Source organism: Anomalospiza imberbis, chromosome 1 (assembly GCF_031753505.1).
Source record: "Anomalospiza imberbis isolate Cuckoo-Finch-1a 21T00152 chromosome 1, ASM3175350v1, whole genome shotgun sequence".
In the NCBI taxonomy this organism is placed as follows: domain Eukaryota; kingdom Metazoa; phylum Chordata; class Aves; order Passeriformes; family Viduidae; genus Anomalospiza; species Anomalospiza imberbis.
In genome coordinates, this window is record NC_089681.1 from 130,770,941 (window position 1) to 130,789,279 (window position 18,339).

Consider the following 18,339-nt stretch of genomic DNA (forward strand, 5'->3'; position numbering starts at 1 on the left):
AAAAAAAAAAAAAAAAAAAAAACAAAAAAACAAAAAACAAAAACCAAAATACAACAACAAAAAAAACAACACAAAACAAAACATAAAACCAAACAAAACCCCTCACCAAAACAAACCCCAAACAAAAATACTGCAGACAACCACCTGAATCTACAACTTCTTTATCCCAAATGAAATTGGACTACACCCAAAGACCTGCTTTCCATCCCAAATCTTTTTATAGTGCTATATCTGGGGTGTTCAGAATTTATTTTGGATAGCTGCACTATCTAAAGCAAAGAACCAAAAAGCAACATTTGCAGAATTCATGGAAAAAACCTCAAATTATTCATCTCATGTCACCTTCAGAGAAGGTAAGCTGGTTAATGGACTTCACTCACATTTATCTTCACTTACTTCAGATTATCAGTGGTGACTCTGTGGTATTACCAACAGGATTTACTTTTGTTTTTGCTATTAAGAGCAAGCATCAATAATCTCTTTACAGGGTCCAGAGGACTAGCTATGCTAAGAAATAAATTTTGGTATTCATTTTCTAGTCCACCTACATATATTCTGTGTAAGTTGTACAATTGCTCGGTATCAAATGGTTGCTAAAATTTCCCCTCAGTTGTCTTCAAGAGTGGTGATTAGATGCATATAGAGGTTACAGCTAAAGCTGAGTGGCAGTAAGCACTTGAAAGAAAATAGCTTATTTTCCAGAAGAATATTTACATGAGATGAAACATAATGGAAAAAATGAGAGGGATAAAGGGGAGACCATTTCCTGCTGTGATGCAAGTAACATCCAAACTAGTCACGCAAGAAGAATATGAATGCTTGATCACATTTAATTGTAGATTTAGCTTACACTTCACTATTTCAGGAATTTCCCATAATTCTTTACACAATCTAATTGCATGTCCTAAAGTTCTCAGATTCTAAGCATCTAGAGAATGAAACTAGGGCAAGGAAGTGCTTTCTACCTTTGAATACTCAGTGTAAGACCAAGTTAGACTGTGATTTGATGCTTCTGTGGTAGCAAATGTCAACATGATCAAAAAGCCCAGCCTGATCCGTCTTTATCAGCCCCTGGTGCTTATCAGCCAATGGCCCAGAGGCCACATGGACAAAGATTCTCCAGCTGGAGGACACGGAGGGATTCAGATTTTCCTCGTGTCCACATGCCCCACTGTAATTACACTAGTTAGAGCAGCTACCACTTTTTCAACATTACTTCACTCAGAGGCTGCCAGAAGAGCTTCACAGACACCATCACCAGCTACATTAGCTGAGTGCATCAGAGCTGAACCTCTTCAGATGTAGGATGAAGGTGCACACACCCTCACAGGTACATCTAAGGAGCCAAAACCTCAGGTTGTAACTGACTTCCTGCAATGATAATGGGAAAGCCAGCCCTTTAGTCGCCTCTTGCTTTGTGTCAAGTGTTCTGCAGCTGGACATCATGCAAGAGCTGCCCATAGGAATGCTGCTGCAGAGCACAGGGCTTACCTGAGTGTATCAATCTCAGAAGTTCCTGCAGAACCTCCCAAGGTGTGAGTGGTGTTGGCACTGCTAATCCCCACAGGAGTGTGTGTACGTACACCCCTGTGCACACATACATGGATTGGGAACTGTTTCCTCTCCTTATAGCCACACTATAGTTTACCTGAATAGACACAACATTTCTGGCCCTCAAAGTCACAGAAAGCAAGACAATTCAAAAATGAAGTGCATTAGAAGAAATCCTTATGAAGAAAGAGTTCAAACTGTAATTATATAATATCTAATTATCGCAAATACATGCGGATAAATAAAGGTTTGCCATTAGAAGTGCAGTTTTAGTGACCAAAGGGGTAGTCTTTGAACTGTTTGACATTTCTCACAATCACTACCACATATTTTGAAAGTACCCAATGCTCTTCTCTATGAGGAAACTAGAGAGAGACAGATGTTCTAGTAACTATGCATCCACATTTATTTTTTCAAATTGTAACATAAATACATTCAAGCTTTTTTAAAAACTGTGTTTTGTGTTTTTTTAAACAAGCTTAAAAGATAATAAATACATTAAAATAGTTTTGGAAATAGATAATAGGCTTACTGTGGCTTGTGAAACCAACTGAACATACCCCTGACAAAGGGGATGCTTTAACACACACTAAAGTGACCAGTAAACAAAATCTGCATCACAATTAGAACTGCTTTTTGCAACCAGTAGCAGTGACTCTCCTAATCTTGTTCTGGGTTGCAATTAATACTTTTCATATTTTAATGACAAACCTCGGATTCTTTTTTTCCCCTTCGAGATTCTAAAGCCAGATTCCAATGTGTTCAAAACTTAGCAGTGCCTGTTGAACTTACATGTTCTAGGACTGCATTTAATCATATGGAAAACACACACACTGTTTATCTGATGAGTAGATTTACTAACAGTGACTTCTTCCACTGTTCACCCTTATCGTTGCAGCAATCCTTATGTGTATCAATCGCCATGCACGTACATCCCAGGTGGAGGCCACCAGGGCAGCTAAGGAACGTGTGCCCCAGGGATGGAAGCAGGCAGAAGCAAAAGATACTTACTGGCAGATTTTTGCAATGCTTTAGGGGGAAGTGCAAATTTTTAAAATTTTACTTTCAAGACTGAAGCAAAAGCTAGAAAAAACACACACCCAGAGAAACTCCAACCAAAAAAAAAAAAAAACCAAAAACCCACAAAAAAAAATAAAAAAAATCACCAAAAAACTCCAGCCCAACAAAATTATCTCAATAGAAGAAAAACAGTCAAAACACTTGTTCCCAAAATATACTGAACTCACTGAACCAGAAAGCAATCCCTAAAGTGTCATTCAAAATGAAGAACAAAGTAATTGCTTCAATCTTCTACTTTAAAGTCCCAGTCCTAGAGTACTATATACTGTTAATTTGCAGGCAAAAAATAAACACAGATAAAATAAACACATTCAAGATCAACTCTTTAAAATGTTATTTTTGCTCATTTCTGTATTGGCTTTCTATATTTTCTGGATGCGAATCCAGATCGGAAGTAACTATAAATCAAGCCAGAAGTGACCAGTAAGATGGAGAAGCCAAATGCAGTCCTCACCCGACTGTACATGCAATTACATTAACAGAGGAATAAGGAATGTCACCTTTAAAGGTGACAGTAACACCCTGAGCAGCTACTTTCATCATTAAGCTTCCAATTCATACCCCCTGTAAAGGAAAGTAATTTTATATCATTTTGTTCACCCATTCCTGCATTCCAAGCAGCTTTACCTACCCCTCACAGAAAACAGCCTATAAAGGACAGACAATAGTCTCCAACATTAAAGTACTTTAACTGTAAGAGCACCAAATTTGAGAATATTAAATGGGCAAGAAATGAAGATGCAAACAATTTATACAAAAATGAATGAAAGTAATTTCTGTGGTTGAGATCTCTTATATGACCTTAAGGCACTCTACGTTTTTTAATAAAGCTGTGCCTCTTGTAATTTCATACTTGTGCCCTCTCGTGATTTACAGATAGAGAAATTCTGAAAGAAATCAGCTCTGGTAAAGATCTGCATTACTAAAAAAAGTCTTCCCAACTCTCACTTGTGTCTTTTCACTTAGGTTCAGAGTAAAGCCAATCTGACTGGCTGGCTATTCTGAAAGAAAAATCAAACGAATTACCCAAGTTGATCAGAAACCACCTGTCCTGTTGGTTTCTTGTTAGTTTGTTTTCCCCCAATGAAAATACATACATCTAACTGCTTTCTTATTAGCTGAAATACACAATAGAGGTAGTTTTAATTTAATAATACTATATCAGAGTAGTCAAAGAACGTAATACATCTTTGTTACTGTGTTCTCTCTTAAAGCAGCAGAAGAAACAGAAAAGGGAAGCAACCAAATGCCAGCAAAACATCAGCAATCCATGAGTAATGGACTACTTACAGTGGAACATCCAGTTATTTTTAATGTGGTTACTTGGAATGTATCATAGTCAATGATTTTAGGAAATTATTCTATCTAAATGCAGGAGCAACATGCTTTGCCTAGCAATTCGTTTAATCCAAATGTGGGGTCAGAGCCACACCAGACACAATAAAGCAGCACTTTTAAAAAAACCCCAAAACATATGACCAAAGTCAAACTTAGTTTTATTTTTCATATTTACATATACAGAAACTTTTGCATTAAAAAACTTGAAAATCAAATAATCTGTACATATAATACAGCAATTTAAGTTTCCATGAATAGAATCTTAAATTTTCAAGTCAATTTAAAAATCATTATATTAAATAAACCAGTATTAAAATCCAAAAAATGGGGATGAGGATGAAGAGGAAAATAATGACCACATAACATTTGCATTCTGCCCTTCACATGTATCATTTATGCTTACTGAACATTTGTTCTCAGTGTAACTTGAAAAACCTCCAAATTCTGAGTTTCTTTCACTTGTCTGAAATAACTCCAATAGGGTCTGCAGTGATGAGCTACAAGTGCTTCTCTTCTCTTCAGGAACCGACAGCCCATCTGAATTCTTTACACATAACTCCATATTCTGTGTCCGGGTTTCTCTTTTATTCTTTCTCAAATTAAGCTTCACTTTTCTGTGCAGCTTTCCAGACGGTGAACTGTGGGCAGTGCTGGCAACTGATGCATTAAGTTCTTTGTTTACAGCAGTATCAGTTACCTCAGCCTCCAGAACGACATTGTGCTGCATTTGTTGATGATTATCACATAAATCGTGATGTTTCTTGACAAATGTAGGATTGGCATCTGCTTTTTTCAAACACTTTGCTGGCAGAACTACTGAATTACTTAATTTTCTTTTTTGCTGCAGTAAGTTTCTGTCTTTTTCACTAAAATCTGTAACTTGGGTATATAAAGCATCCATTCCTTCCTGAAAACACTCTACATTTTTTTTACTTGCATCTGGTTCCAGTATTTCCTTGCTGAACAGCTCAGAAGCTCGAGACAAGTCCTCTGTGTACACTTTGTCAGTTTTCTGAAGGGGTGGTTGTATGGAATTTGATGACACAACAGTCTCTTGTAACTTCACAGCACAGGAACAATCAGTCTTAATATTTTCATTATTAATTCTGAACTTACTTTTTAGTTCTGAAGGTTGTGATGGGTGACAATAAAGAACTGAACAGACAGATGCAGAAACGGGGGTAGGTACTGACACAGAATTTGCTTGCACTTCTGCAGGCTGGCGATCCAGTTTGAGGGCCTGCATTGCAGTATCCTTCCAGGAGTAAGTTTTCAAAGCAATGCGTTGCTTTTTCAGTCGCTCTTTCAGCTCATCTGGTCTGGTTATCTTTCCAATAATAGGAGAAAAATATCCTGTGCTACATTTTGTCCTATAATGAAATTGTTTAAAAATATTAACAAACATAAAAAGCCCCATGGAACATAACTCCATATGCAACTGAGTCTAGAAAAGCAAGTGAACTAACAAAGGAGCTTTTGTTTTGACTCCTCAAGGAAAGATATATTTAGAGTATCAACACACTATTTCTACAGAAGCAGAGTGCCTTATAGTTTTTGATGTTTTCTTACTGATTTCTACAGCTCATGACATTTTAAAGACACTCAAAGCAGTCTAGTACTTCAGAAAATCTCAATTTACAGTGGTATTAGGAACAAAAGAAATTAATTAATACAATGCAATGACTATAAATACAAATATTCTATGATATTTACACACAAAATTAACATGATCTTCTTGACAGGATTTCAAGCCTAACAACTCTGAGTATTTTGAAATCACAAAAGAAATAAAGGCTTGCTTTCATTAGTCTATCAGTTGTTTGATTCGATTTCCATTTCCTTTGATTTCATTAAGAATATCTTTATTTCTTCATTACTTGCCTTTTTTTTATAAATAAACAAGGAAGTTATTCTTTATCTCCTGACTCATTTCCAAAAAATCAGAGCAACGTTGAATAGTGTTACTGCTTCACATAACAAAGACCCTGGTGCCTAGTCCGAGACACCAAACAAGCCTTTCTTGCCTTTCAAGCTCTTGAGCACAAAGAAAGGACCATTTGCTTCCTCTGTCCTGCGCAGGCAGCACAGAAGCGAAGAGCTTTAGAGTACAGGTAGGAAGTTTTTCCACAGGTAAGGAGACCAGACTGATTAATTTGCTGTCCTTAGACTACTAAGTATGGCAGAAAACACTGAGAACAAGATGTCCAGGCATTGCTGTCTTTGTGTTAGAAATATTTCACTGCAGTAGATTTTGTGTTACGGGAGCTGAAGATAAGTAGGACAACTTCTGTGAACTTTCAGTCTCAACTTTCTGTGATGTCATCTGAAATTTTGACTTTTTTTTCCTAAGTTCTGCTTTACAGAACTGATTTGCCACATACAACCTCACAGAAATTGTCCATGATTTATTTCAGCCTTAAAAATATGAATTCATCCTGCTCTATTCAAGTCAAGAATTTCAAAACTATCTTTATGTTCAATGTCCTGACTCATAGAGTCTTTGGAATTTACAACATGTAACTCACCTTTTTATTTTTCCTGTATCATCATCTTTGTATGCAATAAACTCATAAACTAACTTTGAGATTATATCATCAACAACGTTATATTGTGTGCTTTGTGCAAAATTTTGGTGCCGCTCACTTTCGAGATGCTGTAACAAAGAAAAAACATTAAATAAATCTAATATTACAGATATGAATACACAAGTCAACAGCACAACAAGGAGCCAAGTAAGTATCATTAATTTACTACCAGCACCTCTAAGACATGAATTACTAGTGCCCACAGCTATCAGAGATAGGTTTTAATTCTTAATTGCTGCTTCTAACATAGGAAAAAATACTAATTTGCTGGTTATTCAGAAAAATATTTTAAAACAAAAAAGTTACAGAAAAACCTCTGGTGATACCACATTAAAGAGATATGATGGTATCAAAGCATATACTTGACATTTCACATACTGTTTGCAGATCTTCATATTTCTTCCCACAACATTCACAATATCCTCTCTTTTTTTTGTCCTTCTGAGGAAACTGAGCAGGCATTCCACAATCCTTGTCACAGTTTATTTTGTTTCTGTTAAGAGAATATTAATGAGTCTTAAACATGGAACTGAGTGCTCAACTTGCTCCTCATAGTATGCTCATTCTTACTCACTTAAAAAAGCACCCCCCAAACAATCCTTTATTTCCCCTTAAACTATTTACATTATTTTAGTCAATGCTCAGAAAAAACAAAAACCTGAAGAGTTTTGCATAGATTTAAAATCAAACAACAAAACCCAGGAACAATTACTGCAAGAAGACAGGCAGACGCAGTAGAATTATAAGTAAGCATAGAACATTCAGGTTAGTATAGACGTACCACTATCTTTGACTCAGAATAAATAATACAAAATTGCTAAACAAATAAAAATCAAAGGACATTTAGAAGTATCTGTGCACAGCTGATAAAACTCAAACTAGAAACAGAAAAAAAAAGATTTTAAGATTTAACACCCACTGTTGGTTGTACATAATTTTGAATATGCTGACCAAATGCCATTTTGTTCTGTTTTTCTAGGTAAAGGCTAAGGGGGAATGCAAAAAAATGAACCTAAAGTTCTTCCTGGACATTAAAATTTAAAGAGGTTTTCAACAGCTGCTCCATGATCTTCAGAATCCTCATCTGGGAAGAGCAAATGCTTGCTGCAATCCACTATTAAACCACCTACAGATGATATGCCAGCAGTAAAACAAAGTCCTCAATCTCTACTTCCTTTTGACTTTGAAGGAATAGTTCCATCTCCTCATTTAGCCAAAAATCACTGACAGCTTTTACCAAGTATCTGCATAGATGTAATCTCAGGACTTTACATCTAAAAATCTGTCTTGAAAAATCACTAGCTTACAAAGCAATAGCAATGTATTGTTAACACCCTGCCCCGGCATTTCTTGCATTCCCCAGGACAGGGCACTCCAATGTGTGCTTTAACTGTTAGACCAGCCTACACACCTTCCCTCTGGAACACAGAAACCTCACAGAGAACCAGTAAAGCAGGACAGAAGCAAAAGAATGGATCATCTGAAGACTGAATAAATCTGCAGGCCTTGCTCAATGCAGAAGCAAGTGTAACTAACAACTTTGCTTCAACAAGTTTTTCTCCCAGGTAAAGACAAAACAAGTGAACATTCCCCCTCTCTCTCTCTGTCTCCCCCAAAACTGACATTGGTCACATTCACTTGCTGAGTATGAAACATTTTCCCACCTAAACATCTCTTTGGTACGTGTCCACGTGAAATACTAATTAGGAATATGTATTCAAACATAAATCCTGAATTTTTAAATATATCATATTCCTTAATTCATCTAAACAAAAACTGCCTTTTTGGTTTTTTAACACTTTAAAAAGAATGGGCCTTTCCAACATCCTCTGAAGAGACACAATCCTAAACTGCCTTATTAATACAGCAGTAACCCCTGCAATATATGTTTTTTACCTTTTCATACTGCTGCCTTCCTTGCAATTTAAAAAAAGAAAAAAAAAAAAAAGTATCATGGCAGTATCAGCTGAAACCTCCAGCACTGTATTATGGTCAAGACTGGACAGAACTGTGGAGAAGACACTTCATGAAGAAAACAGGTATCACAGGTAAGTTAAGTCTTCAGCCCCAAAAACAGGAAAGTAGCAACTTACTAAATACAGTAAGTTCCACATATAGCAAAGCTACCCTCCACATAAATATATTTAGTCTCACATGAATCAATTTTAGAAATCAATGAAAAAAGCTAGGTAGAAAAAAATTTTAAAACCCCACTGATTCACAAAAAACAGTTAATTAAGACTCTTAAATAGTTTCAAATAATGAAATTGATTTGCTGAAGTTCTAACTGCATCTGTAGTGCTCAAATTGAGCCTGAATGCCAAAATGTATTAGATAAACACTTCCTGTAAAGCCAGCTGCAATTCCACTGGGCAGCTGTAATCCACTTTTCATCTTTGAAGAGTTGAAGCAGTATTAGCAGTCTAATTTCTATAAATTATTAACAATATACACTCTTTATCAACAATGGTTAGGCACTGTAATTGAATATCACTGCTTTAAAAAGTTCAACTACTTATTTCAGCACTACAAGGACAAATACAAAAGAAGTCTTAAAAATCCCACTTCCTGTGAAATACTTAACAGCATCCAAGATGAGGACAAAGAAGAAAACAGTGGCAGAAAGGAAAAAAACATCTTATGCTGACCCACAGTGAAAGGAGAAGGCCACATTTTTGGATGTATGCATCTGTGTGCCCAAAAAAAGGACTAAAGACAGGATAAAGAGGGTACAGATAGAAAGATACCAACAGTGCAGTAGATACATAGATGAGACATGGCTATAATATTAAAGAGCACAGAAAATTTGAAGTTGAGAAATTATTTTAGAACACAATTATTCATGGAATAATTCAGAGAACAACTCTCTCCTCTACCCACACCTCAATAAAATAAAATTTTCAACAGACCTTTCCTTAGACTGAGTTTGCTTTTGACCAGGATACTTCTTATCCACCTCAAATGGACTGTATGGCTTTGGAACACAATAGTTCAGAAATGGAAAACTCAGTAACTGCAGATAAAACGGTCGGTACTGGCTGTATTAACACAAAACAAGCACATGAGAACCATCAAAAATGGAAAAAGGGCTTAATTGCATACATTACTCCAGGTCCAAAATCTTGGAAAAGTGTTTCTCTTTAACATAAGACATACACAGAATGCTAAACAGATAAATACCCTAAAATAAATTATTCATTTCTTCCTTAATACTTTCCTTCAGTTCCCATAGCTGTCTTACACATTCCTTGGGATATGACTTGTGTGCCTATTAGTTGTTGTGAGTTGGGTAACCAATAAACCCAAGAACAATTTGGACAACAGTGCATTTGTGCTCCTGAGAAGTAGCTACAGTAGTTACCAACATCCAGTGGTTTTTTTAAAATTTATTTTATAAAATTCTAAAAAAAAAAAAAAAAAAAAAATACTCACTACTCAAAATACAAAAACTTTTTCATTTTTCAGAGAAACAGTATTCCTGTACACCACTGGACTTTCAGAGATACCAGAACTAGCAACCATACCTGTGCTTTGAATAAATTAAGAACTTCCATAACAGGACATGTCAAAAGTTCACATACTGAATAATCAGTTGACTATTGAAATGCTGATGGCAGAGTTCAGTCTGATTTTTTCCCCACATTACTATTATAAGCTCCCCAAGCAAAACTACAAGAGCAAGTCTGGAAAATATAATACAACAGTGAAGCATCACCTTCTGCTTCTGAACTGTTACCTTTGTTGCACAAACATTAAAAAACATTATGTTACATAAATATTTAGAAGCGTTTCAAGTGTTTTCACTACGTTGTGAAATTCACATATATTTATATATGAATTTCTTATCCTTACAAGTCTGTTGGTCCAGTTCTCCCCCCTATACGCATGTCCCTCATACCTATTGCACCAACTCACAGTGTACAACCAGGTTTAGATCTCTTGTTTAAAATCGGGAAAAGTGTCAGAGAAATCAGTTCAAAGAATTTAGTGCTTATAAACAACACCATAACTCGGAAGTTAGTTAGGAATTTAAAGATGCAAATTATGCTGTGCAGAACAAAACTTTTTTTACAATTCATTGTTCTCTCAACTTCTGGCTAACTGGCATTTTCTTAAACAACAAAGACTGACTGATTACAGGACCAGAAAGATGTGAAATTTTTCAAGGCTGAAAGTATCAAATCTCATGCTACTGTGGATACTGAAATCAGATTAATAGCTTGTAATTTTTCCTTTTGAAAATAAATGATTGAACAGGAAATTAAACCTAGTTTCAATTAATTATTTTAACTAACAACTTCACTTTCCTTACATCTAAAGAGTCTCAGCAGGAGATGAATGTAACTGAGTTGGAACTACAGGAGTGGAATTCAGTATGCAAAGTTTTGGACTACAAGATTTGGATCTAAGGAAAGATGTAAAGGTTCATGATTCCCTTTCATTCCTTGGTAGGAAGTAACCCAAAGAACCCACTCTCATGATCTACAAACTGGAGTTACCTGTTAACTTGCCACTTCCTTCACCTACTGCAAATATTCCCTACTATACTACTATTTGTTCAATTTGTTTGGTGGCTAAAGACATTTGTATGTCATTTTAAGAGGGCAGTACATTTGACATCTGAAGTCAGGAAGCTGAAAGGAATTGATATTTAAGGACACACTTCCTCAAGTAATTCTGATTTGCTCAGTTTGAGAACCACATTACCAAATGCATGAAGAGAACACTTACCGACTCCTATCTTCCACCCTGATAAATGGACTTTTCAGTCTACCTGCTCAAAGGGGGAGAAAAGGAAATCAATAGAAAAACTTTTCATCATTTATCAAGTTCCTCCAGTAGCTTAATAAATAAGCAGGTTTTATTTTACAACTCATTATGTACAGGTTTTGACAAACTATTGATTTCCACAAAGTTTCTCTACATGCTTCTCTTGAACATACAAATTGGAGTATGGCACTACATTTGACCACAGGAGAACTGAAGCACATTTTTAAGCATTCAGAAAATAAATCAAGCCAGAAACCTCTACAATTATTGAAGTACTTACTTTTTGACTTTTGAGCAGTAATGTGTTTTCCCTGTTGAAAAAAGAGAGATGGTATAAAATCCCTGTGAGTATTATTCCGCACTGTACTTGAAGATTTAGCTATAGATAATTTAAGTTATGAGAGTCTTCCTGTGTTAATCATGACTTCATACACTCATGATGAATTTTTCAGGAAACTAAGCTCATTAGTACTTTGAAACAAAGTAACATGTTTCCCAAATAAATATTTTTTCTACACTGAAAGAAGTACTCTCCTCCAACAGATGCCTCAATTTATTTTTTCTAAAAAACCAAAGAAACCCAGATAGGTAAATTTATACACTTACTCTCTCCACCCTCAAAATACCTTGCCATGGTTGAAAGTTCAGTCTTTAATACAGAGAACATTTTTACAACACTTTGTAAATCCTAATTAACTGCAAGCTGCAAAATGCCACCAAAACATGTAGAACAACAAGTATCTTCAATTAAAACAGTTTTTTTCATTTGAATGTGTTTACACAGGCTGCATCTTTTACTATTTTTAGCAATGAAGACTAAAATTTAGAGGAATATTTTGTCTTCAGAAAAAAGGGAAGTCTACATTCAAGCATCAGCTATTAAATTATTCTGGTAAAAGTACAAACTCATTTTATACTATTTGCAAAAAAACCTCACCCGTTTTCCATGAACACAGTGATGATTTGGCAGAGGATTTTATGCTGCCTCAAGAACTAGCCAATATGACATTGCAAAACAACATAACACACGCTGGATAGTTTGGTTCCATTTATTTATCAGGCCCCATGGCTAAACTAGACAATTGTGCAAATTACAGAGCCACTGCAGATGGAGCACACAAGAGCTACAAGCTTTAATGTCTCACTACATCATAGACTAAAAACCTGAGAAAGGGGATTTTCACTTGCCAACTCCACACACTTGGCAAATTAGCTTCAAGATGCTTTATGCTTGTTCTCTATGAAGGAAGAGTTGCAGATTCCTTATAAAGACAGCTCCTCCAGGAAACATAACTATGATTTTTTAAATGGCCCATCAAAATGAAAGAATTTCTTATCACAGTGTCCCAGGGAAAATTATACAAGGCAACTTAGCTGCCATCTACATCATACTAAAACAACAATACATTTTATTAATTACTTTTGAGGCAGGCAGAACGGAAACTTCAGACAGTTCTGCACATCTGACTCTTAGATATCCTTATATCCTTTGCAAGAGCACAGCTCTACACACTATGGAATCAATGCTACTATTAAAGTTATTTTTAAATAATGTTGAAATATATAACATATACAGTATTATCAAAGATGGTTTTTAAATCAATTCACAAGACATACTAGTCTGTGAAAAACTGAAAATGAGCAATACCTTACTAAAATAAAATCTACAAGCTTCACAGTAGGCAGTCCTCAATACTTTAGTACTTAGTGTTTTCTCAGCTAACAAAACAAATGGCATTTTTATAAATGGCAGAGAGGCACTTACCACGTCTTTAGAAGAACTGCCTGCTCTTTTGATTAGATAGAGCTCCCTTTTCTTTTGGTCAATGCAATTCTTAACATCTAGCAAAAAGTGGGAGAAATATACTCAGTTGACTCAATTTTGTACGTTGACATAACTTATAATATTTCAAATTCAACAAAAGAACTGTTAAACAAATGTTACACGTTGAAGTTAGGCTTCATCTAACAAAAATATTTACCATCAATATGAAGTATCTTCACTCCCCAACTCAAAGCATTGGATAGTATACTACCAGAGGGGATTAAGTCCTGCAAGCAATAAATTACATTAATAATCTTAAACAATACATAGTAATTACTAAAAATAATTAAAAATATAACCTGTAATATGAAGGTTATGAGATTAAAATGCAGAAGCTTTGCTTCTAGCCAAAAGAATACCACTCTCTTAGACTCCTTTTCTGTCTCTCTCTGTATTACAGCACCTCACCATCAAAAGAATACATTTAACCTTCAGAAAACCAAAACTGTTCTTTATAGCCACATTTTATAGTAAGATCTGAAGACTGTGAATATATACATTAACTTCATAAGCAAAAGCTCATTATATTAACAATCCTAAAAAATGTTACTACTTGTCCTAAGACTCCAGACTCCTAGACTTTCAATTCTTCAGGAAGTACCCAGAAAACATACCTGACACTTCACTTAGGACAATCCCTCAACTTCTGCCTGTGTATTCCATGACTGACTTCTCTCTAGGACCACTAAGACCACTTATGCTACTGCTTGTTTTCTAGAAAAACAAACCACCAAGGTTCTGAAGCACAAGTTTGTTGATTATTTGGCTTACCTGTTCTTTGATTGCTTTTTCAACCAAGGACTTTCCTCTGCTCATACGTACCTACATTAAAACAGAAATGCATTTGTAGCGAAGAGAGAATTTACATTGCTCTTAGCAAATACACATTAGCTATGAGGGTCTCTTTTTGTTCATTCTACTGCTAATTTTTTAATAATGTGCATCTTTCTTGCAGGGTTACGGGTGATACAGTCAAAGGGAAAAAACCCCAAAACCAAAAAAACCCCAACAAGTAATCACTTTCAGCCAAAGAAGGCCACTGCAATGACAGTGCAGGAACAAAGCAGATGGTGGGAATAAGCAGCCAATGACACAGACACCAAAAGATGAGGATACATCAGCTAGGCTTGTGAAAATTATAGTCATGAATATTATCACAGCGTATGCTTTACAATAACCACTGCATTTCCTTTTGCTACTTTTTGCTGTTTATTCATAATGAGCTGCCTTTACCTACCCAGGTTGTTTGCAAAATGAGTTGACCTCACCCATGCAATACAAAGACCAGCCTGCAGTCTGGTCATGTTTCTAAATAAGCACCATTTATATAGTACAGCTAATGATTTTCAACTGTATTTTGAAAGGACATAAGACTTGCCCATGTAAGAAACTTCACATAAACCTGCATAAATTCAGATACTAACTGTTGCAATTAATGCGATCCCCTAAGAAAGAGGTCAGAAAAATTTAATATTCATAATGCTCAATTTTAATTATCTCCTACTACTATCAGAGAGTGTTTCTGCAGATATCAGCATTAACAACATCAAATCAGCCAGATTTTAATAGGCTGTGTTGCTAAAGAGACAGGAATCACTGGATGTCATCATGAGCCTGATCCAGCTGTCAAACTTGACATCAATGTTGTAAGTCAGAGTAAACTAGAACATATTTCAGTGTACTCTTCTTATTTGCAAGAACGGATCCTTTTTAAAACAAGTTTCGAAAAATTTGCTGAATTAGTTTGAGTTAGTTAAGTTTAACGAGTTAGCCTGAATAAATTTAAAAGAATGATTGCAAGAAAAACCCTTATTCACCCAAGGAACTGCTGCCACCTTTAGGAAACAAAATCGGAGAAAAATCGTAAGAGCATATCCCATAGGTTGCACCTGATTTGCAGCATTACTACTAAGAAACTTACTGTATCTACTATCTTAAATGAACTTCCATCATGTCGATCTTTTCGGTTGCTAGGATGAGGTGAACCATTTCCTCCATTAGATGCAGATTCTGGACTAGGGACAGGAGAAATCTGGCCAAGAGTTGGTGCAAATTTTGCCTCCTTTTTATTAGTCACCAGATAGTTGATATCTTTACTAAGAAAACTCTCCACTCTCTAAATATAAAGACATAAAACAAGTAATTATTTCAGGACAATAGATCAGTAACTCAATTTTACATGGAATATTTTAAAGGAAAGGGATAAAACTTCTAAAACAATTAAGTTCAAAAACACTGAGTTAACAAGAAAATATTTTCTAATATCTGGATGACAATGACAATTAAGTTGTACTAGCATCTTACCAGTCACAAATTCTGATTTCAATTTCTTAATTTTGTAATCATTGTTAAAAGAGCTTTGCTTTGTTATGATTATTACAATTTTTTACTACCTACCTGTAATACTTTCAATCACAAGAATGCAAACACTGCATTAAGGAATAACATATTAATTCAAGGAAATAACTCCAATTTTAGGTAAAAGAAATTACACAGAAGTGTTCAGCTAAACTTACAGGCAGGTATTTGCAAAATGTAATTTACAGTCTGCAAAAAGCTATAAATTTACTGAGTTCAGAACCAGCAGAAAAATATAATAAAGTTTCAGGATAGCTACCATGTTTCACACCTACAGTTTTCATAACATTTCTCCAAAAAGTAAAGTCTTAAGTAGATTCATATTCTCATACTCAGCAATACAAAAATGCCATCATTCTGAGTTTACTTTTCAATTTTGCTCCTTCAGTCTCTTCCATTACCAACTACAGTTTTGCTATCTGCCTTGTTACTTCATGTCAGATTGTATAGTTTGAGGTATTTTCCTCTTTTCCACTAATCAGTGTGGGAAGCACAAATCACACAGCTTGAAACTGTGCCTTTGAATTCTGCTCTATGCATCTTTTACAGAACCAGGATGTACAGAGAGAGGCACTAAGTGCCCTCCACACAAGCATTCTGTACTTGCTTGTATCAAAGAGTTCCTTCCATAGAGAAAGGAGAATTAGGGGAAAAAAAGAGTACGATGCTTATTGTTATTACTTAAACTTTTTGTTTAAGTAAGAGTATTTAAAAACATTCACTAAGATACTCTGTGCAAAATGCTGTTAATGAAGTTGATGACTTACAGAAAAGAGACACAAAACTCTTCCTTTAATGTCTTTCAGGTTCAGCTGAACACTGTTAGTTGCAACAACAGCAACATGTAAACATGTCAATAGAATCACTTCAGACAATGAAACCTAATAAGTTTGGATAAAATTTTAAGCCAGGTGAATAATCAACTGAAAATAAAACTTCCTAATAAGAACTTTTGTTCCAGTCAGGAAAGCAGCTTCTCTTGAAAACCCATAGAATAATTTGTTGATAAGCTCATTATTTGGACTAAAGTTTAAGACAAACATAGAAAAATAAGACCCCCATCTCAGATAACTACAAATAACATTAAAATGCAGTTACAAAGAACACAAAAAAGGCATTCCACACGTGCACATTTCCTTCTAGGATCATACAGGACTCTATGATTAACTTACCCCTCCCAGCTCTTTGAGGTCCTTTCCTAACTTTTCAGAGATCACATTTGATGGGATATCGAGGTAAAACACCTTCCCAGTGAGCGGCTTAAATTTGAGTTTCTCTGGTTTTTCTGTGGTTTTTTTCACATTCTTCAGGGAAGATCTTATCTTTTCTGTTTTTGCTTGTATTTCATCTGCTGGGGAAAGAAGAAAAAAAAAACAGGCAATTTAAACAGAATTGGATGTTGGTTTTATTTTTGAAAGAGAAAATTCCTAAATTAAGGAAATGGATGGAGCAAGCTTCCATAGAAAGGCTTGGGCTGGAATGGACATTATAGATCATCCAGTTTCAACCTCCCTGCCATAAGCAGGGACACCTTTCACTAGACCACGTTGCTCAAAGCACAATTCCACATATTGGTTTTACATTGTTTTTTCTTCCTCACTGACTTACTCCTAGGTGCTTCTCTTCTGGAGAAGCTCAAGACAATGAGAGCTGCCACAGGAAGTGAGGAGGCCTCTTCTGGAGGCAAAAAGGCAACATGCAAAACAGTCCCTCTGTTAGTATTCCTTCCCTCCCTGAAACAGTCCTAGGTAGGAAAGGGAGCAGAACCACTACTCATGCTGCAAAATCCTCTACGGTTTATGAGCACACTAAAAAACGCAGGAACAGCAGTTTTGTAGGATGTGGAAGACAAAAAAACCTCGAGAAATAAGAAAATTAGGACACATAGGTTGGTGTAACTGATCCAGAACCTGCATAGAAAAGATGGATGATAAGCAAGTGTGCAAGGAAAATTCTGTAGATGATTATGGATCAAATACAATGTTATACTCACCACACACATGCCAGGACCGTTTAAAAAGTAATACTCTAAACACTGGAATTAATATTGGAGCATGCAGATTAAACGTCTCAGGGATAATCAGAAGTTTGGAGCGCATTAGCAAGACTGCAAGAGCAATGAAGAGTCTCTCTCGCAAAGGGGGTGCGTTCTCACACCCTGGGCCTAAGGAGCCCTTCATCCAACTACCAGCGAAGCGGGAGCAGCTCGCCCAGCAGCGGCCCGGCCATTTCCCACGCACCAGGAACACGCTTTTACGTGTAACTCCCCAAGGCACACAAGGGCCCTTCCAGGTGCTCCCCGCTCGCAGCGCCTGCCCGAGGGCTCGGGCTCGGGCCCAAGCCCCGCACGAGGCGGGCTGCGGCGCCTCACAGCCCCAGCCGGGATGGCGGCACCGGCTGAGCAAGGCCTGAACGGCGGCGGCTCCCCGCGCTGCCCACAGCCCCCCGCCGCTTACGGGGACGCGCTCCTTTGTCGGCGGCCTCGGCAGCGCTCGGCTTCATCTTCCCGCGGAGTCACATCGTGCCCCGCCGGCACCGCCGCTCCACGCCGCCTTCCCGCCTCCACCACGGCGGCCGCGGCGCCCTCACCAACTGCCCGCGCGGGCCGGCACCGCCCGCCGAGGGGCGGGCGGAAGGCAGGGGAAGGAGGGGAAGAAGGGGAAGGAGGGGAAAGAGGCTGTGGGGACGGAGCTGGAGATGGGCGGCCTTGGCTCGGGAGGAGTGACGGCAGCGTTCTTTCCTTCGCGCCACAGCCCGGACTGGGCCTGAGTCGCGGAGACCTTTGCCCCCGGCGGGCGCCGCCGATAAACGGGTATGTAGGCAATTCTGGGC

General features: G+C 37.0%; 1 protein-coding gene across 2 annotated transcripts; it reads right to left on the reverse strand.

Moving 5' to 3' along the window:
* Nucleotides 1–4,110: 4,110 nt before the first annotated feature.
* Nucleotides 4,111–18,097, reverse strand: DBF4 (DBF4-CDC7 kinase regulatory subunit). 2 transcript variants are annotated; one of them, XM_068211814.1, is made up of 12 exons: nucleotides 17,964–18,097; nucleotides 16,680–16,858; nucleotides 15,071–15,265; nucleotides 13,921–13,971; nucleotides 13,307–13,376; nucleotides 13,090–13,166; nucleotides 11,605–11,635; nucleotides 11,286–11,331; nucleotides 9,464–9,592; nucleotides 6,933–7,047; nucleotides 6,495–6,622; nucleotides 4,111–5,339 (listed from the first exon to the last, which is right to left on the reverse strand). In XM_068211814.1, exons 1-12 carry the CDS (start codon nucleotides 18,007–18,009, stop codon nucleotides 4,280–4,282), a joined length of 2,127 nt encoding a protein of 708 aa, XP_068067915.1. In that variant the 5' UTR covers nucleotides 18,010–18,097; the 3' UTR covers nucleotides 4,111–4,279. The 2 variants fall into 2 exon arrangements, with proteins under 2 accessions (XP_068067915.1, XP_068067925.1); XM_068211824.1 differs by having other exon boundaries at nucleotides 11,286–11,328; nucleotides 17,964–18,096.
* Between the last annotated feature and the right edge of the window lie 242 nt (nucleotides 18,098–18,339).